The 16,763-nt window shown below is 56.4% G+C and overlaps 1 protein-coding gene and 1 long non-coding RNA gene across 3 annotated transcripts in view; one reads left to right on the forward strand and one right to left on the reverse strand.

Annotated features, from left to right (window-relative positions):
• Nucleotides 1–11,476, reverse strand: part of LOC145514487 (leukocyte immunoglobulin-like receptor subfamily B member 3) — a 28,334-nt gene extending 16,858 nt beyond the window's left edge. The window contains exons 1-11 of one of the 2 annotated variants that reach the window (XM_081512334.1): nucleotides 11,361–11,476; nucleotides 11,173–11,208; nucleotides 10,714–10,998; nucleotides 10,275–10,577; nucleotides 9,761–10,057; nucleotides 9,227–9,529; nucleotides 7,822–7,938; nucleotides 6,498–6,540; nucleotides 6,378–6,415; nucleotides 5,926–5,978; nucleotides 2,868–5,053 (exon numbers count right to left, since the gene is read on the reverse strand). In XM_081512334.1, coding sequence (XP_081368460.1) covers nucleotides 4,907–5,053; nucleotides 5,926–5,978; nucleotides 6,378–6,415; nucleotides 6,498–6,540; nucleotides 7,822–7,938; nucleotides 9,227–9,529; nucleotides 9,761–10,057; nucleotides 10,275–10,577; nucleotides 10,714–10,998; nucleotides 11,173–11,208; nucleotides 11,361–11,394 — 1,656 coding nt within the window. In that variant the 5' untranslated portion in view covers nucleotides 11,395–11,476 and the 3' untranslated portion in view covers nucleotides 2,868–4,906. Of the gene's footprint in view, nucleotides 1–2,867; nucleotides 5,054–5,925; nucleotides 5,979–6,377; nucleotides 6,416–6,497; nucleotides 6,541–7,821; nucleotides 7,939–9,226; nucleotides 9,530–9,760; nucleotides 10,058–10,274; nucleotides 10,578–10,713; nucleotides 10,999–11,172; nucleotides 11,209–11,360 lie in introns of those variants that run through there. The other variant, XM_081512333.1, reaches the window with a different exon arrangement.
• A 1,362-nt stretch (nucleotides 11,477–12,838) lies between these two features.
• Nucleotides 12,839–14,282, forward strand: LOC145514501 (uncharacterized). The gene is made up of 3 exons (XR_014060184.1): nucleotides 12,839–12,919; nucleotides 13,214–13,553; nucleotides 13,811–14,282. It is a non-coding gene; the product is annotated as an uncharacterized LOC145514501 (long non-coding RNA).
• Nucleotides 14,283–16,763: the final 2,481 nt, after the last annotated feature.

Genomic DNA, 16,763 nt, shown 5'->3' on the forward strand with positions numbered 1-16,763 from the left:
GGGTTGCCATTGCCTTCTCCGTTTGTTCCCTGAGCAGGGAGGGAACTCACGCCCTCGCCCATGAAAGAACCGAGTCCTAACCCCTGGACTGCCAGGGAAGTCCCCGCGTTATATTGTTGAGTATGCAGATTCTACTTCCTGTCTTTAAGGGCTGTGAAACTATGTTTTGGAGGTCGATAAAATGATTGGTTCAGCTTATGCTTTCAAGGCTTAAAAACAACCTCTGGGAATATTCTTGAGTTCGTTTGGCTTTACTATGAATGTGTGGCTTCTCTGAGTGTGTCTGATTGTCCTGAGTGTTCCACACGTTCTTTTTTTTGAATAACATTCTTGCCTATTTTTGGCTGTGCTGGGTCTTCCTTGCAGCATGGGCTTTTCTGTAGCTGTGGCCCCGGGGGCTCCTCTCTAGTTGTGGTATGCAGGTTTCTCTCTGAGGTGGCCTCTCTCGCTGTGGAGCACAGGCTCTCGGGCATGCGGGCTTCAGTGGGTGTGACTCCCCGGATGTCGGGCACGCGGGCTTCAGTGGATGTGACTCCCGGGCTCTCGGGCGCAGCCGCAGTAGTTGCGGCTCCCAGGCTCACTTGCTCCGGGGCATGTGGGATCTTCCCAGACCAGGGATTAAACCTGCGTCTCCTGCATTTGCAGGCGGATTCTTTACCAGTGACCCACCAGGGAAACCCACATAAGTTCTTTATACTACATGGAATTCAAACATCTCCCATCGCTGTACAGGCTCCAGGAATTGAAACACAATGTTAATTCACAAACATTTCTTAAAACATTAATAGATAAACGAAAGATGACAATATCATTGGATGACAACGAGTGTGACTTGGGTTTTGCTGCCGCAAAATTTGAGACTAGCGCTCACGGAGGAAAGATAACAGGGCAGTGTGGACGTTCTGTCCTCGTCGCTGTCCTCCCGCCCACGTTTCTGTTTTCCCATTCTTCTTTCTTGCTTCCTAATGTCCCAAGATTCCTCCCTTTTCTGGGACCAGAACTTCCCTTGGCCATTGATCTAGGCCAGGAGTGCTTGCGAGAAGTCCTGTCGGTTTCCCTGAGAGTGTCTCTTTCCCCCCTTCATTTCTGAAGGATTAGACAAGGAAATGGCAACCGACTCCAGTATTCTAGCCTGGAGAATCCCAGGGACGGCGGAGCCTGGTGGGCTGCCGCCTATAGGGTTGCACAGAGTCAGACACGACTGAAGCGACTTAGCAGCAGCAGCAGCATCGTATCGGGGATGGGCAGTTTTCTTTCAGCACTTGGAACTGTTGCACCATTTCCTTCCTGCCCTTGAGTTTCTGACAAGTGCGCTGTCATGTGAGTGGGTGGCACTTCTATCTCACGGCGTCCAGGGAGCGTCTTCCTCTTTTGCTGGATTGTGATGTATCTTGGCACGGATTTCTGGGGCTCATCATCCTGTTTGGGTTTTTCTAAGTTTCATGAATCTGTAGATTTATGACTTCTGCCAAGTTTTGGGACATTCCAGCCACTGTTTCTTGAATTGCTTTCCAGTCTCATCCTCTCTCTCTTCTCCTTCTAGGAATCAGATCCCCGGGATCGGAGACTGTCGAGACTCTGTCCCCATGCCTTTCCAGAATATGTGCTCCCTGGTGTTCAGACCGGTGTTCCTGTTGCTGCCTCTTCCGTCCCCTGTCCCTGGTCACCTCCATTCTGCTGTTGAGCCCGTTCATCCACGGGGGCTTCTGTTTTAATTATTGAGTCTTTCGGATCTGAAATATCCACTGAGTTCTTTATGTCTTCTGTTTCTTTGCTGAGACTTTCTAGCTTCTTTAGTTTTACTTTAAGCACATGTATAATGCTCCTCAAAGCATTTTTATCATGACTGTTTTACGGTGTTTGTCAGATGATTCCAACACCTCTGTCATCAGTGTTAGCAGCTGTTGTTGTTCAGTCACTCAGTTGTGTCCGGCCCTTTGCGACCCCACGGGCTGCAGCACGCCAGGCTTCCCTGTCCTTCACTATCTCCCGGAGTTTGCTCAAGCTCACATCCATTGAGTTGGCGATGCCGTCCAACCATCTCATCCTCTGTCGCCCCCTTCTCCTCCAGCCCTCAGTCTTTCCCAACGTCAGGGTCTTTTCTAGTGTGTTGGCTCTTCGCATCAGGTGGCCAAAGTGCTCAAGATGAGATTTTCCTTGTTCTCCTGTTGCTGAATGAGTTTTCAAATTGAGACCTGGACATTTTGGATATTATGTTGTGAGGGTCTCGGGCTTCTGGAAATCTTTTGTTATAAAGGGCTTACCTGACACATTGCTGGGATATGACTCATCCCTGCCTGGTAGATGGGGCAGTCCAGGTACCCTACCCGGTCCCCTTTGATACCCACCGTTTCATTCCTGGGGTCTTACCACTGTTAGTCTGTCTGCTGCCTTCTCTCCAGTCTTCAGAGTACCGGCAGACCCCAGAGATGTTGTGGGCTCAGTTGGAGACCACGGCAACAAAGCAGACATCACAGTAAAGTGAGACACAGAGACTCTCCTGGGTTCCCAGTGTCTATCAAAGTTACATTCACACTGTACCGTGGTCTGCAAGTCTGCAGTCGCATTAAGTCTGATACAACAATGTACACACTTCAATTAAAAAATAATGCTAGTGGGGAAATGGCACTGATAGGCTTGCCACAAACCTTCAATTTGTAAAAACTCAGATTATCTGGGAAGCACAGTGAAAGGAGGCATGCCTGTATTGTTGCGATTGTATATGTAATGTCCAGGAGCTTAACTGTGCCTGATGGGGGGTTAAGGAAACAAACCTCTATTTCCTCCGGGTCTAAAACTGGAAGTCTGACATGCAACTGATTTTTATATATTGAGCATACCCAATGATATTCCATAGATCCTTTTCAAATCAGAAAGATAAATTCTTATATTATTTGGATTTTCCATGCACACAGTTTTGTAATATGTAAGCAATACAGTTTTTTTTTTTTAGCAATACAGTTTTATTCCATCCCTCTGTGCCTATCTTTTTTTTTTTTTTAACTTTATTTAATTGGTTGGTTATTCCAGGACCCTGCTGAATAGAAATGTCATAGTAAACATTCCTGGCTCAGTCTGAATCGCAGGCAGAAAGGTTGTCCATTTTTACCTTTAACAGTGATCTCTGGTGGCTCAGTGGTGAAGAATCTGCCTGCCAACGCAGGAGGCCCGGGCTCGGTCCCTGACCCGGGGAGATGCCACACGCGCCGTCCGCCAGCACCGCTGACCCTGTGCTGGAGAGCCTGGGGGCCGCTCAACCCCGTGGCACTGCTGTGGAAGCTGGGCACCCTAGAGCCCAAGCTGTGCATCCAGAGAGGTCCCCGCAGCGAGAAGCCGGGCACCGCAAGTAGAGTCGCCCCGCTCGCTGCAACTGGAGAAAAGCTCATGCAGCAGCCAAGACCCCGCACAGCCCACAGTGAGTAAACAAGTAAACATAAAAAGTTGATTTCTAGTGTAGGTTTCAAAAGATGTTTTGCTAAATAATAGGAAATTCCCTTCTACTTATGACTTTTTCATTATAAATTGGTGATCTATTTTATCAAAAATTTTATCAAAAACTTTTCATCTGTTATCATGATTTTTAAAATTTCTTCTTTTAATGTTTGAATTGTATTGATTTATTTTTGAGGATGAAACCAACCACACATTCCTGAAAAAAAATAGGTGCATGCGCACGATATATTGTCCGTTTTATTTGTTGATGAATCCTCTGTGTCACTGTTTTAAGAAAACAGAAACCAGGAAAAAAGACCTTCCTGTGATGTTCCCAGTTTGTGGCTTCCATGTCACGTTTTGGTCTGTTTTCTCTGGCGCAGTGAAATGTTTTGTGGAGAGTGCCCTTCCTTCTCCCCTCTCTGTGTGAGCTGGTGTAAGCTCCGTAGGCGGGCGTACGAGTGTGTGTGTGTGGTTTCATGAGTGCACACGTGCTCAGATGCATTCACCTGTGAAACTGTCTGGACTCAGAGTTCACTTTAACATATGGGACAATTCAGATTTTCTGTTTATCCTTATGTCCATAATTTTGATAAATCTTATTTTTGAGGGTTTTGGTCTGAGTCATCTACATTTTCTACTATACTGGCATAAAATTGCCCTTCAATGAAGTTCTTTATCTTTTTAAAGTCTGGAGGACCTGCCGTAGTGTCCTGATGTCAGTAAAGCAATGCCTTCTCTCTCTGACTTGCTCGTTGTGCCTAGGATGTGTAAGTGCGATGCGCGTTCTAAAGGGTGAAGCCTTTGGCCTTACTAACTTCCCTCCCCTTTCTGTTTGTCTTCATTAGCAGCTACCCATGTCATTGTTATTTCCCTCTTCCTGCCTTCATTTGCAGTAATTTGCTGATCTTTTTCAAAATCATTGATAATTGAGAAGCCTGTTGCCTTCTTTATAAAATATGAGGATATTAATGATCTTTGTTAAGGAACCTGAAACATGCCTTTCACTCTGTCAGTAGCTGGTTTATTGGTGGCTGTGCTGGGCCTGCACTGCTGCGCGGGGGCTCTCGCGGGTTGCAGCGGGTGGAGGCTGCTGCCTGGCTGCGGTTCACGGCCTTCTCCCGCGCTGGCTTCCCTCAAGGAGCACTGGCTCGGGGCACAAGGGCTCCGGGAGCTGCAGTGCACCGAGGCTCAGCTGTCCTGCAGCAAGTGGGATCTTCCTGGACCGGGGATCAGACCCATGTCCCCTGCATTGGCCGGCAGATTCTTAGCCACTGGGCCACCGGGGGTCCAGGATGCTGTTTCTGAGGGTAGAATCAGTTGACCCGAAAGGGTCCCGGGGCTCCTGGTGGTCTGTTAGGAGCGCAGGGACTGGCTGCTGGTCGTTAGGTGGTGTCCACTGCTGGCAGCTCCAGTGCCTTCTGGGGTCCCTGAGCTCCGGTCCTGAGAGCTTGGGGTCCAGGTCCTTCCTGGGCTAGCGAACGGCCAGAGCAGCGTACTCACTGGGCTCTGCTGGGGGCTCCCCTGCCGGGGGGCCGGGGGGTGCGGCCGTCCCCCTTCTGAGGGTCGAGTGGTTCAGCTGGGCGTAGGTCACATCCTGGGGGGCTTCAGACGTGGCAGCCTGTGGTGGAGGGGAGGAAGGTGTGTGAGATGGGGCACCTGGGGGCCTGGAGAGGAGGGACCCATCTACTGTGCGTCTGTCCGTCCTTCCCACAATGCCCCCGACCGGGAGGAGAGGGGGGCACCTCCCGCCTTCGTCTCGATCTCGCGGGTTCTCAGGGCGTCCGTCCCCTCCTGGGGGTCTGCCTCCCGCCTGCAGACGGTGACACAGGACAGGCGCCTCCTGGGTCGGCCGCCCCTCCTCCCGCCAGCTCCCCGCTGTGCCCAGATGAGGCTTGGACCCTCGGGTCAGCTCAGCTCACTCTCCTGATGGAAACTCCAGGGGCCTCCTGGTGCCCGGGAGCCTCCGGGTGCTTTGTCCGGCCCTGGTTTCTGTCCGAGCCCTGAGCTCTTGCTCATCTGCCCCAGTACACCGCCGTCTTCTTGCTAAAGCGCGTCCCTCCTGCCTCAGGACCTCCCTGAGTGTGCCCACCCCGTGTGCTCAGCCCCATCTCTTGATTTACTTTCCTCCTCAGGACCTTACATTCTGGGACTCTGCCTGCTTGTAAGGCCAGCGCCCTTTGCTGGGGGATGAAGGAGGGGGGCCTGGGGCGTGCGGGCGAGTCACGGATGCACGCGTCCTCTTGAGACCTGGGGCTGCACCCCACACCAGAAGGTCAGCCAGAGGACACGGAGCCGGGAAAGGCGCCCCGAAGGAGGGGCCGTGAGGTCGCAGGGCAAGGGGAGGGTGGGGTCAGAGCTTTACCCCGGGAGCCGGGAAGGAGGGGTCAGGGTGGGCGTGGCTGGAGCAGGGATGTGAGCACAGCGACTGTGCGCTGGGCTGAGTTTGGCAACAGAGGGTCTGTGGCAGCCGGACGGGAGCCGGGGTCTCACCCGATGGTCCAGCTGCAGCCCCACCTCAGACTGTGCGTCGCTGACGGCAGCATCTGCAGCAGAGAAGGGGGGACCACTGGGCAGGGTTCCGAGACCCTCAGGGCTGGAGCCCCCGCCCTGCGCCCCGGGTGGGGTGCTGTGTGGGGTTTCAGTCCCCAGCCCCGGTCCCCCACCCTTCTGAGCGTCCCCCCGCTGCCTCCAGAAGTCTCTGTGCCCCACCCCCTGCCCTGCGCCCCGGGGGGGGGGTGCTGTGTGGTCCCCCACCCTTCTGAGCATCCCCCCCGCTGCCTCCAGAAGTCTCTGTGACCCCGCCCTGCGCCCCAGGTGGGGTGCTGTGTGGGGTTTCAGTCCCCAGCCCCGGTCCCCCACCCTTCCGAGCGTCCCCCCCCCCCGCTGCCTCCAGAAGTCTCTATGCCCCCCACCCCCCGCCGGCCGCCGCCTCTCCTGCTCACAGATGGCCTGGTCCTGGGTGTCTGTGGCTGGGCTGGAGCTGAGGAGGAGAGGGTGTGTCAGGGGGAGGAGGTGGGGGTGCTGTGGGCGGGGGGGTCTGGGGGTGTCGGGGCGGGAGTTACCTGCTCTGCGGGCCCCTGTCCTTGGGCCCTGGGTCTGCGGCCCCTGTGGGAGGTTGGAAGTCAGCCTCGTCCTGGGCTGGGACCCGGGACAGAGGCTCGCCCCGGGGATGTGGCGACCCCGCCCTCCACGTGGGATTCAGCAGGAGAGGAGGCACCCTGAGCTCGTGCGCGTGGTTCAGTGGTTCGTGACATTGGACAGGAGGGAATAGCTTAAATTAGGGCACCTGAGCTGACAGTGGGTGTTTTCTTTCCACTAGATTTCAGATTTGAGATTCTGGGAAATTTTTTAAATGAAATATCGTTGATTTATAATATATTAGTTTCAGGCATACAGCATATGATTCAATGTTTTCATAGGTTATACACCATTTAAAGTTATTACAAAATAATTGCTATGTTCCGTGTGCTATCCAGTATATCCTTCTTGTTTATTTTATACATAGTAGTCTGTGTCTCTTACTCCATACCCCTAATCTGCCCGTCCCCAACTGGTAACCATTAGTTATTTTTCTATATCAAGGAGTCTGTTTCTGTTTTTCGTATACATTCCTTTGTATTATTTTCTAGATTCAGTACGTATGCTGCTGCTGCTGCTAAGTCACTTCAGTCGTGTCCGACTCTGTGCGAGTGCATAGACGGCAGCCCACCAGGCTCTCTCATCCCTGGGATTCTCCAGGCAAGAACACTGGAGTGGGTTGCCATTTCCTTCTCCAGTGCATGAAAGGGAAAAGTGAAAGTGAAGTCGCTCAGTCGTGTCCGACTCTTAGCGACCCATGGACTGTAGCCTACCAGGCTCCTCCGTCCATGGGATTTTCCAGGCAGGAGTACTGGAGTGGGGTGCCATTGCCTTCTCCTCAGTATGTGTAAATGGTATCATAAAGCATTTACCTTCCTCTGACTTAGTTCAGTGAGATTATGCTCTCTAGGTCCACGTATGCTGTTGCAAATGGCAGTTTCCTTCTTTTCTATGGCTGAGTAATATTCCATTGTATGTATATGTGGGTATATATATATACACACACACACCACATTTTTCTATTCATTCATCTGTTGCTGGACAGTTGAGTTGCTCACATAACTTGGCTATTGTAAATTGGCTATATGAATATTGGAATGTTTGTATCTTTTCAAATTAGTGTTTTCATTTTATTCAAATATATACCCAGCAGTGGATTTGCTAGATCATATAATTCTGTTTTTAGTTTTTAAGGAACCTCCATACTGTGGAAAAATTTTTGTAAGCAGACTGTTCCCATGTCCAGGGTTCCCTTTGTCTGAAGACCCTCAGCCTCCAGGGGCCCTTCACACCTGGATCCCTACTCACCCGACTTCCTGCATCTGTCCTGACCCCGGTGTCGCAGGAAGAGGGCGAGGAGGATGAGGAGCAGCAGGATGAAGGTCACCGAGACCCCGATCAGGACACTCAGGTACCACGTGAGGCCTGGGGCACCAGAGACATCTGAGTGAGCCAGGATGCCGTTTAACTGAGCACCTACTGTGTGCGGACTCGTGCTGTGGTCTGTGCATCCATCTCCAATCCATCCCACCCATTTTACAGCGGAGGAAACTGAGGCACAGAGAGGGAGATCACGGGCCCTAAGTCTCCCAGCCCAGGCAGAGCTGGGACTGGACCCAGGGCCGTGGGTGTCCTGAGCTCCTCCTGAGCGGGCCCCAGGAGGACACCAGTTTCCTGCTCTGGGGGCCCCTCACCTGCAGGGGGCTGTCCGAGGGTCTCAGCTGGAGCTGAGGGTCCTCCCTTGTCCCCACCCCTCCCCCACCGCAGCGGGGGCGAGGGGAGGGGCGGGCTGCGTGGAGGGGCCTCTGGGTCCTCCGCCCCCCACAGGCTGTCACCACGCTGCAGCGGAGGGGACAGGCCCACACAGTCACCTCCTGGGGGCTCCCTGTGCTCCTCTCCTGATGCGGGGTCACACCCAGGTCAGAACTGAGGAAATCTAAGACCTGGGCCACAGGACTCTCCTTTTACACTGGGAGAAACTGAGGCCCCAACAGCAAGAGGGAGGGGAAGGGGTGACAAAGTCAGTGTCTCCAGAGGGGCCTGAACTGGGGGCATATTCAGTCCTGTCCCTGGACCCATGACCACCTCTCCAAGAGCCTGCTCCCTTCTCTGCGGGCCTGACCCCGCTGAGGGCCGGCACTGATCCCCGGAGGCCCCTGGGGGTCAGCAAGGGGATGCAGGCGGGGCCGCTTCCCCCCTCCGCAGCCCTGCTCCCCCAGGCTGGCCCCATGACTCCCAGCCCTTCATCCGGCAGCTCATAGCCCCCGCAGCCTGTGTTTCCCGGCGCCCCCTCAGTATCTCTGCTACACCCTCAGCAAGCCCTTGATGACTTGCTGACCTGAGAGGGTATTATATCTTCCAACTCCCACACTGCCCTGGGGTGGCCTGTCTCCCCTGAGCACAGAGCCCCATGATTCCCCAGGTTTGGATCTGGATCTGTGGCTGGGCCCATGGGCCCTGGGAATGAGCCCAGGAAGGGGTGCACTGGGCTGACCCTGGGTCCCCACCCCGCTCCTCTCTGCCCTGCACGGCCCTGTGTCCTTCCTGAGACCTTCCCACTGCCCACCTACCCTCCGGGGCCCCAATGTGCGAGGAAGGGGTGGGGCGGGCTCTGAGGCCCCTACTTCAGGGGCCCCTCACTGCACCACCGCCCAGCGCTCCCAGGGCACAGAGCCCCAAGCTGCTGAGTCAGACGGACAGACTAGGCCCTCACCTGAGACCACGAGCTCCAGGGGCTCACTGGACTGTGAGAGCAGGTAGGGGTCTCCGCTGAGTGAGCGGTAGCACCTGTAGGTGCCCCCGTGGGCTGAGGTCACAGGACTCAAGGAGAACTCGGCCTGGTACCGCCCGTCTTGGTGCTTGGAGTGCAGACGCAGGGGGCGATGGTTTGCCCCCTCCTTGGACAGAAGGAAAGTGTCCGTCCAGTCTCCTGACTGACACAGCAGGGTCACGTTCTCCCCCGGGGCCACCGAGGGGCCCGGCTGCACCGAGAGCGAGGGGCTGTCTCTGAGCCATCCTGCAGAGGGGAAGAGGGTGAGGGCGCCGAGCCCTGGTTCTGGGCGAGACTCCGCGGGCCTCTCTGGACCCTCAGCGCTGCCTCTGTTTCTCCGAGTCTCTCCCCTCCCCCCACCCCTTCTCCCTCTGCCCCCCTTCCTGGGGCCCTCCCCCTGGCCCCGCATCACCCCAGGGGCTCCCCTGGCGGGGCCTGTGCAGAGTCTGGTCCCCGACGGACCCGCTGGCTCCTCACCTGCCACCAGGAGCTCCAGGGGCTCACTGGGGGCCGACCACTCGGAGGAGAGGCTGTGTCCACCGTAGCATCTGTACCGGCCCCCATGGACGATGCCCACTGGGCCCAGGGGGAATTCGGCCTGAGAGAGCCCCCCCTGGGGCCTCCGGCCAGGGCGCTGGGGGAGGTCCTGTCCCCCCTCCTTGGACAGAGTGAACCTGTCGTAGCCGACGTCAGAGCGACACTGGAGGGTCAGGTTCTGTCCAGAGGTGACGACGGGGCCCTGCGGGGTCAGGAGGGAGGGCTTCCCAGACAGCCCTGGGGAGAGACGTGCGCTGGGTTGTTGGAACCGCTTCCCTCGTGGACCCCCTTCTCCTGGCCCGGCCCCAGGCCTCACGGTCTCTCAGTCTGTGTGTCTGTCCTGGAGCCCCATGCTCCTCTCCCCACCCTCTCACAGGGGCTCCCCTGGGAGCAGAGACCCCAGTACGTTGTCTTGTCTGCACAGATGTATGGGCTCAGGATGGGACTTCCTCACCTGAGACCAGGAGCTCCAGGGGGTCGCTGGGGGCCGACCACACCCGGGGGGTGTCCCTGTTAAATCCGTAGCATCTGAACGTCCACCCGTGTCTGGGGGTCACGGGGCCCACGGGGAACAAGGCCTGGGTCTGCCCGCTGGGGCTTCGCTGTCCATCCAGGGTCCAGGAGAACTTGTCTTCTCCTTCCTTGGTCAGAAGGAATCTGTTAAATCCCTGTCGGGAGCCACACTGGAGGGTCACGTTCCCTCCCGAGGTCACCACAGGGCTCGGCAGGGCTGAGAGGCTGGGTTTGCCGTAGGCTCCTAGGAGAGAGGGAGGCAGCTTGATCCCTGGGGCCCCCACCCTCCCCTCCCCCAGGGCTGGGCTGGGAGAGGGTCACCCCCTGAGAGCAGACCCCCTTCCCGAGGGCAGAGCCTGAGGCCCCCGAGTGTCCCTCACCTGTCACCACCAGCTCCAGGGGGTCGCTGGGCTCTGACCAGCCAGCGGGGGTTCTGTAGTAGCACTCATAGCTCCCTGCGTGGCCCAGTACCACGTATGGGATGGAGAACTTGGCCTTGTCCCCCGACTCCAGGGGTTTCTGTCTGCCCCAGGGGACTGAGCTTCCCTGTTTATCCAGATGGAACTCCAGGGCCCCCAGGCTCCCCTGACACCAGATGGTCACGGGGCTCCCTGAGGAGACCACAGAGCCCGGATCAGCCCAGATGGTGGGTTTGGGGGTGGTCCCTGGAGGGAAATCAGAGGCGGGCTTACCAAACGGCCCCCCCAGGCCCCGGCTCCCATCCCAGACCTCCCAGAATCCCCCTCTGTGAGCCCCGAGCTGCCGTCCCCCTCCCCACGGCCTGGGGGAGACCCTTGTCCCCACGAGAGGAGGGAGCTGGGCCCTGGGGACAGACTCACCGGCCTGCACCTGGGTCCTCAGGCCCACGCTCAGCCCTGGAAGAGAGAGCCCTGTGAGAAGTCTGCCTTCGGCTCTGAGCAGCGCCTCTCATCCCCGGGAGCCTCCTGGGCCCTGGGGTCCCCTGAGGGAGCAGGCTGGCTGGGGGGTCCCTCCAGACCAGGGCTCCCCCTGCCCCTTCTCATCTCACCGAGGCAGAGCAGGGTGGTCAGGGTGGGGGCCATGGCGTCTCCTCCCTGCGGTCCAGGCTGTGAGGATGGAGGAGACCTGGGTGCCCTCCGGACAGACAGACCACAGGGTGTGTCCAGTCAGAGGCTGGTGCTTCCTGTCACGCGGCTGTCACATCAGCGTCCCCGCAAGAAGGGGAACAGCCTCTTCTTGAAAGTCTGGCCGTCGTCCCCATGACAGTCCCAGTGTGTTCCTGAGACGCCCTTTCCAGCTGAGGACATCCAGGTGATGGCCTTCCCTCTGCGAGCCTCGCCTCAGGGTCTGTTTCCTCCTCTGCCTGTCCATCAGCAGGTTCCCGTGGGGTCCTCACCATGGACAGGGTCACCAGGCCCTGGAGAGGCTTTGGGGAGGATGCTGGCTCCTGCTGCCCTGCAGGGCTCAGATTCCCAGAGACACATGTCAGCATCTCCCTGGGGCTCAGTGGAGTCCGCGTGGCCAAGAGCCCAGAGGAGCCGCTCAGGGAATAAGGAAGGAAACCGACTCCTCCCCTGCCCTGGAGTGTGGGTTTCCCCCATCACAGCCCCCTTCAGGGGCGTCTCTCTTTATTGCATCACCGTCCAGCCTGCCTTCCTGGGAACAAGCCCGTGGCTGCTTCCTGCCTCCCCGAGTCCCTCGGGTCCTTGGGCACCGTGTCCTCCCGGTCTTGTCATCGACCTGCAAGCTTTAGGGGGTGTTGACTGGGGTCAGAACTCTCACTCTGATGCAGAACAGATGTTCCTATAAACGTGTGCCCGCTGCTCATGCAGGTGGAGCGGCAGTGCCCTTTCTCTGCGCCCGAGTCTCCTCCTCTGCATGTTGTCCTGAAACCCCCTCCTCAGAGGGGCCGTGGTCACTGCTGCTGTCATCGTGGTTAATTTCCAGACGAGGTCACGGCAGGAGAGGGTGGACGTGAAGGGCTGCCGGCTCAGACTGCTCCGAAGGGAGTGAGTGTGGTGCCCACCCAGAGCCTCCTCTGTTCCTAACGCTGAGACGTGCTACGGAGAGTGTTTCTGAAACACGTAGCCACAGGCAAGTGCAGCAAAAAAGTTCCCCAGATGCAGAGGAAAGCACAGCAGTGCCCGGAGCAGTAGGCGGTGTGCCCCGGTGGCGGGGATCGTCTCGGGGTCGGAGGAAGGTTCCCTCCCACCCGTGTGGACACAGAGAGGGAACCATCATCACAGAAAAATATAGGGAGGCAAGCATGTGGATTATTTTGTAGAAGAACAGGCAGTTACTTAAAAGAGTTGAAAATTTTTAACATGAAAAATCGAGTAGATTTAACACATTAAAAAAAGCCAATCAGTCAAGAAGACAGCTAAGCAGCCACATATGAAGCTGGAGTATAGTATTTAGGAAATGTTCCAGAATGCAGCCTAGAGAGCAGAAATGGAAATTCAAGAGAGGCGGGACCGTCCTGAGGGCCAATGTGGTATCGTAAGTGTCAGAAGGGAAGAAGCTCATGACACAAAGCAACAGCTGAGGAAATAAATAATGGAACATCTTTTACGGATGAGAACTGACCTACGAAGTGCTAGGACACAGGTATGTAACTGGGACACCCGAGGGCTCCCCTGCTGAGCCAGTGACTGGGACTCAGCGCTCCTCACTGAGGGGCCCGGGTTCGATCGCCGGCCAGGGAGGCAGACACGGCGCACGTCAGCCCGAGCGCCCGCACGCTGCGATGGAGCGCCTGTGTGCCGCCGCTCAGTCAGCAACCGCTTAGTTAACTACGTATTTTTAAAAGTAAATAGAAGTAACATCTGTATCTTGACCTTTCATAGTAAACTGAGGAACTGGAGGTTAAATTAAGAAAGTATTTCGTACTGAATTTTACAGTTGAAAGTACTTCCTGTGGAAAACGCAGATTACAGTCAAGAGATTGACCAGCCCACTGGGCGCAGACTGCCTCCCGCCGAGAGGGGGCGCCAGAGGACCCTGGAGCAAGGCCGCCGGGAATGAACGAGGAGCAGCCCCGAGTCGGGGTACCTGCAGGGGCAGAAGGGAGACCTCATCCGGAGCACATCCCCGGCTTCCGGGAGGTTGGGAGCCCCCCGAGTCGGAGTGCTTGCAGGGGCAGAAGGGAGCTTCATCCGGGAGATTCGGAGACTCCCGAGCCGGAGTGCTTGCAGGGGCAGAAGGGAGACCTCATCCAGATCGCATCCCCGGCTTCCGGAAGGTTCGGAGCCCCCCGAGTCGGAGTGCTTGCAGGGGCAGAAGGGAGCTTCATCCGGGAGGTTCGGAGACTCCCGAGCCGGAGTGCTTGCAGGGGCAGAAGGGAGACCTCATCCGGAGCACATCCCCGGCTTCCGGGAGGTTCGGCACCGCCTCCCGCGCTGGGCTGGGCCTCAGCCTCACACCGGCCAGGTCCTGGGAGAGAAGGAGGGCGCTGGGGGCGTGGATCCCTTAACCTTGACGAGCGTTTTCCTCTCCTAGGACTTGAGTGACACGCTTGATGAAAAATCGGAAGTGTCCGCAAGTAACTCGATAAAAAGAGGATGAAGTGAGAGAAGGCGTTTCCAGAGGGGCGAGTTCTTAGATATTGACGGTTTTCACACGGAAACAAGACAAAAGATGGCAGAGAGAAAGTGAGGTGCAACAGAGAGGAACGCATGGCTGAAAACGAGCTTTGGAAACTCACACAGACACACACTTGCACGCACGGACACCCCCACACGTGTGCACAGAGACGTGCGCATGCCCACACGCGTGTCTATGGGTACCCAGAGTTCAGGTGAAGTACAGTTAGAGCACTGTCTTTTCTAGAGGACGAGGAGAACGCCTACGTGTTCAGAAATAAAGATGTAAATACGTATTTTAAGCATGAGAACAACCGCCTAAAATCAGAAATGGAGTAACTCGCAACATGCCTGGTGTAATTAAATGAAAGAAAACCTTTTCAGCTTCACTGAGGTATAATGGACGAAAATTGTATGTTTCACATGTACAGCTTGACGTTCTGTTTTCTGTCTGCGCTGTGAAATAAGTACCGCAGTCATGCTGATTATAATGGGCGTATCCATCAGCTCTCGAAGTTCACCTTGGTTTGTGGGTCTGGTGAGGACCCTTCCGGGCTACCCTCTGAGCAGAGTTCAGTCTGTGGTAGAGTATGGTCAGCTCTAGTCACCTCGCCGCACATCAGGCCTCCAGAAGTTACTCGTCTGCGACACGGAAACTTTGTTCCCCGTGACCAGCACCTCCCCGTTTACCCCCATTCCCAGCCTCTGGTGACTCCCCTTCGCTTCCGTGTCTGTGAGTCTGTTTTAGATCCCACAGGTCAGTGCGCTCCTGCCGTGTTTCCTGTCTGTGTCTGGCTTACTTTACTCGGCATGACGTCCTCCAGCTTCACCCATGTTGTCTCAAAAGGAGGGAGTTCACTTTTTTTTAAGGCTGAATGACACTCCTTTGTGTGTGTGTGTGTGTGTCTGGCATTTTCTTTGTGCATTTACCTATTGACACACAGCCAGGTTGTGGCCACATCCGGCTACTGGGACCAACGCTGCCGTGAACAGAGGAGTGCAGATGCGTCTGTGAGGCCCTGGCTTCCTCTTTGGATACATACCCAGCAGTGGAATTGCTGGATCAGGTGGTCGGTAGTTCTGGTTTTAGTTTCTGAGGACACCGCGCACTGTTTTCCACAGAGGCTGCACCGATTGCGTTCCCAGCGACCGTGCACCAGGCTCTCTCTCTCCCGCCTTTTGGCAGCACTCGTCTCTGTCTTTTCCGAGCAGTCAAGCGCCTGTAACACGCGCCGTGACAGCTCACTGGCTCTGATGTGCGCTCCTGAGGGCTGGGAGAGGTTGAGCACCTTCCCACGTCCCGTTTGGTCATTTGGACGTCGTCTTTTGAGAGATGCCTGTTCAGGCCCTTTGCCCATTTAAAAACCGGGCTGTTGTTGCTTTGCGTTGAGTTGTGTGAGCTCCTTGTGTATTGCAGAAGTAGCTCCTTATCGGCTGTGTGGTTTGCACGCGTCATCTCCCGGTGCACACACGGCCTTTCCTGTTGACCGCGTCCTTTGCTGTGTAGGAGGCTTTACTCACCGGGCCCCCCCTGGTCTGTTTCTGTCTTTGCTGCCCGTGCTTGCGGAGTCGTATCCGCAGAAACCGTGTCCACGCCCGCGTCACAAAGCTCCCCCCGTGCTTTCTCCTTGTTCTCTCACGGTCTCAGGCCCTGAGTCGGTCCCCGCTGCGTTCTGAGATGATGTCACGTGTAGGGGGAGCTGAGGGTCCAGTCCCGTCCCCCTGCCTGCTCTCCTCTGGCTCTTCCAGCCCCGTTTATTGACGGGACTGTCCTTGCCCATTCTGTGCTCTGGGCGCCTTGTGGAAGGTCAGTTCGCTGAGCTTCTCCGGGACGATTGTTTTCCGTGATAAGGGAGCTCATAGCTCTCCCGTTTTCCTGCGCTCCTCTGCTGCCCTGGGCAGAGCCACGGTTCCCGGTCGTTGCAGTTTCCCGTGGCTCTGCTTTGCTGTCTGCGCTGGGAGAAGCAGCCGCCTCCTCTCGGATTTATAGTGGGATTTTGCCCCCAGCCCAGAGAGAGGTTCTGGAGCCTCGGAGACGAGTTCTGTGGACACGAGGCTCCACCGCCTTCCGGTCCGGGGAGACGCCTGTGTGCCCCGCCCTGTCGCGCTCCTCTCCTGAGGAGAAGCCTCAGGACCCCGTCCTCCTGTAATCCCCGAGGCCCAGCCGGCTGCACAGAGCCCCGGCCCTTCTCTTCCTGCTTTGCGGCCCCACGTGTGTCTGCGGCCTGGTGCTCTCGTGAGCTGAGCAGCGGGGAGGTCCTGAGGCCGTGCCCCAGAGCCTGGGGACGTGGTGGGCTGCACTCACTGTCCTCCCGGGGAGCAGGGAGCCTGGGCCCACGGGGGGTCCTCCCATTGCTGAGCTGTGCCGGCTTCGGGGAGGGGAGACAGGGAAAGAGAATCTGCTTCGTTTATCCTTTCGAAGTGCTTCTTCTCGGTTTTCTGCTCATCCGAGGTGTTGCAGCTCAGTAGCTGGATTCTGCAGTTTGCATAAAAGTCATTTGGCCCAAATAACGCAGGTTTGTCAGTGTTTCTGTGCGAGATGAGGGCTGGGACTTCCCGATGTGCCATCCTGCATAAAGCGCTGATTAAAATTTCTGAAATGTGTCATAGTGAGGCCAGAAATGGAAAATAGAAATGATAGTTAACTAGTGCGCGTGCTACAGCTGCATCCGACTCTTTGCGACCCCATGGGCTGTAGCCCGCCAGGCTCCTCTGTCCATGGGATTCTCCAGGCAAGATCCTGGAGTGGGTTGCCATGCCCTCCTCCAGGGGATCTTCCGACCCAGGGATGGAACCCAAGTCTCTTAGTCTCCTGCACTGGGGGTGGATTCTTCACCGCTGGCGCCACCTGGCAAGTCCTGACAGTTCAC

This window comes from Giraffa tippelskirchi, chromosome 7 (genome assembly GCF_054371585.1).
Source record: "Giraffa tippelskirchi isolate mGirTip1 chromosome 7, T2T-mGirTip1v1.2.pri, whole genome shotgun sequence".
In the NCBI taxonomy this organism is placed as follows: Eukaryota; Metazoa; Chordata; class Mammalia; order Artiodactyla; family Giraffidae; genus Giraffa; species Giraffa tippelskirchi.